Source organism: Athene cunicularia, assembly GCF_003259725.1.
Source record: "Athene cunicularia isolate RWA chromosome 11 unlocalized genomic scaffold, athCun1 chr11_part1, whole genome shotgun sequence".
Classification (NCBI taxonomy): domain Eukaryota; kingdom Metazoa; phylum Chordata; class Aves; order Strigiformes; family Strigidae; genus Athene; species Athene cunicularia.
In genome coordinates, this window is record NW_020799113.1 from 11,185,547 (window position 1) to 11,187,832 (window position 2,286).

A 2,286-nucleotide genomic window follows, 5' to 3' on the forward strand; every position below is an offset into this window, starting at 1 on the left:
GCCAAGATTAATTTTATGAACTGAACTACCACCTCCAGAATTGCCTTTGGAAGTGGATTTGGTTTTGATTTGCCTGGAGGATGCCATTTGCTGCCTGTTGCACAGGAGAAGGAGCTGACAGCAGCATTGTTTTGTTTCAGACTATTTTTCAGTGCAGTCAAAAGGGTGGAATCACGCATATTTTCTAATTAAAGAAACAAAACATGCAAATTAATTGATATTTCTGTCTTGCACGCTGCTGGCATATCATCTTAGAAGATGTACTTTTAAAAACAAAAAACCAATTTTATTTCCCTTTGAGAAGCTCCACTACCATCAACCATTTTAGGACTACCCTGGCAGCTCAAGCTAAATCTATTGCTGTCTATCAGAGCAGATGTATTCTTGGCAAAAAAATATTTAAAACTATCAAAATACCTGCTTTCATATTAATTTAGTATTCTTAAATACTGTGATTTGCCTGTGTCCACTGTTCACTGCCAGAAAAAAAAATAATCCTAGAAACAGAGGTTTTTATTTAGCTTTTTACTACTCAAAAATATACCAGGAACTTTTGGAAAATAATTTATTCTCTCTTTTGCGACAATAGGCAAGCTTCCCCTACCATTCACACAGCTGAATGAAACTGATCTGAGCAAAGATAAAAATTGGACTCCAGTGTTTGCATCTCTGCCTGTGATTGTGACTGAGAATGAAAAAAGTGTATTTTTGGCAATAATTACAGCTGCTGTGTTCCTTCACCCTCCTAATCACTGATGGCAAGAATGAGTTTCTGGGGAACTGTTTGACTTCCCCAGCAGTCTGAGCTCCAGACTGAACGTGCCGATGAGCAGTGGAAAACACTGAAACTGTGGCAGCTGGCGGCTGCCCACAGACATGTGGTTATGAACATAACAAGTGTATTGTAAAACATGCTTTGCATTTTTCAAACTTGATATAAAATCTATCACTCACCAATTTCCCATGACAAGCTGAGAAAATTTAATTTTTTTGTCACTTCGCAACTGATCCAGCAAGACTACACAAAGACTAAAAATTAAATAGATAAGCTAAGAAAAAAGAAACAAAAAAATGGATCAAAAATCATACACTGCACAAGGTATAGGAACAAAGGTCATGTGTTATCACAGAAGTGCCAGTTTTCTTGCAAGTAATGCTTCTGATTTATACACCTCTAAATCCTATCATAAGATTACAAGGGAAAAGAAAGTGTTAACCCTCCAAGGTGTTTTGGGATCGAATTGCTTTGTTTAAATGAATCCATGCCCTGCAGAAAAGGCACTGGGCCACTCACGCACCCCACAGTGTTTCCTGAACACTCCTTTGAAATGTTCTAAAGTTTAATGCCTTAAATTTGCTCGCAAGCATCTTGAGAGGTATTCTCGGATGGAACCTCAATACACATACTGTCCTTTCAAAATATTAAACACAAATACCTCAACAAATTAATTTTAGTAAAAGAGAAAAAAAGCATGTTTGTAATAGTGCTTAAGTGTTTTGTATGAAATGAGGTAATGCCATGAACAGGAAAATCAACAACCAAAGCACTTTATTGGACCTTCTTGGAGTACCAAATCCAAAACTGACTCTGGAGTTAGCAGCACTAACGAGACAGCTACAAACTTCCCTGGCCAGTCCCAGAGGCGGCAGGAGACAGGCACGGTGGGGTAAGCGTTATCACCACTCCTATTACTCAAACTGTACTAGAGGGGAAGCCAGAGATTTGAACACAGGAACTCAGAGGGAGCACGAGATGAAACTCCTACCTGGGACACAGAGAATTTGTCTCCTGATAACGCCCCAAAGTCGGCAAAGATCAAGACCCTTTTGTGCTTGACACAGCTGGACACAGCTGCTCAAGGCACTCTTCACCCTCGAGGTCTAATCGCTGAAGCAAGTAAGGTAGGCAAGCTTTTGGAGGGGAAAAAGGTACCTTGAGAGTAAAACTGTTTGGAAGGTGAAAGGCTAAGAACAAAGAAATCAGATTAACTCTTACAGTTCCTGACAAGAGACAGGCAGTACTACTCCTGGCAAGGGAAGACGCTGTGGCGACGTCTGCCTTCTCAGCCTCAGCCACCGCAGCCACTGGAGGCCGGTTACTTATCACAACCCCGGACACCCCCCGCGTCACCTACACGCCGCGCTCGTCCTTCCACGGGCTCCCCCAGACGTTAACCCCACGATTTCAAGACCCCATTTTGCGTCACCGAACCGGGGCGCTCCCGACCGCTGCCCCCGAGACCCGGCAGGCGCGCCCGGCCCCTCCCGCGAGCACAGCCCCCTGCC

At 43.0% G+C, this 2,286-nt stretch overlaps 1 protein-coding gene across 1 annotated transcript in view; it reads left to right on the top strand.

The window, feature by feature from the left end:
* The first annotated feature begins 1,519 nt into the window (after nt 1-1,519).
* The window catches only part of LOC113484534 (cytochrome b-c1 complex subunit Rieske, mitochondrial), a 3,546-nt gene continuing 2,779 nt past the window's right edge, over nt 1,520-2,286 (top strand). Inside the window, exon 1 of the mRNA XM_026856951.1 lies at nt 1,520-1,667. Within this exon, the coding sequence (XP_026712752.1) occupies nt 1,520-1,667 (148 nt within the window). The remainder of the gene's footprint in view (nt 1,668-2,286) is intronic.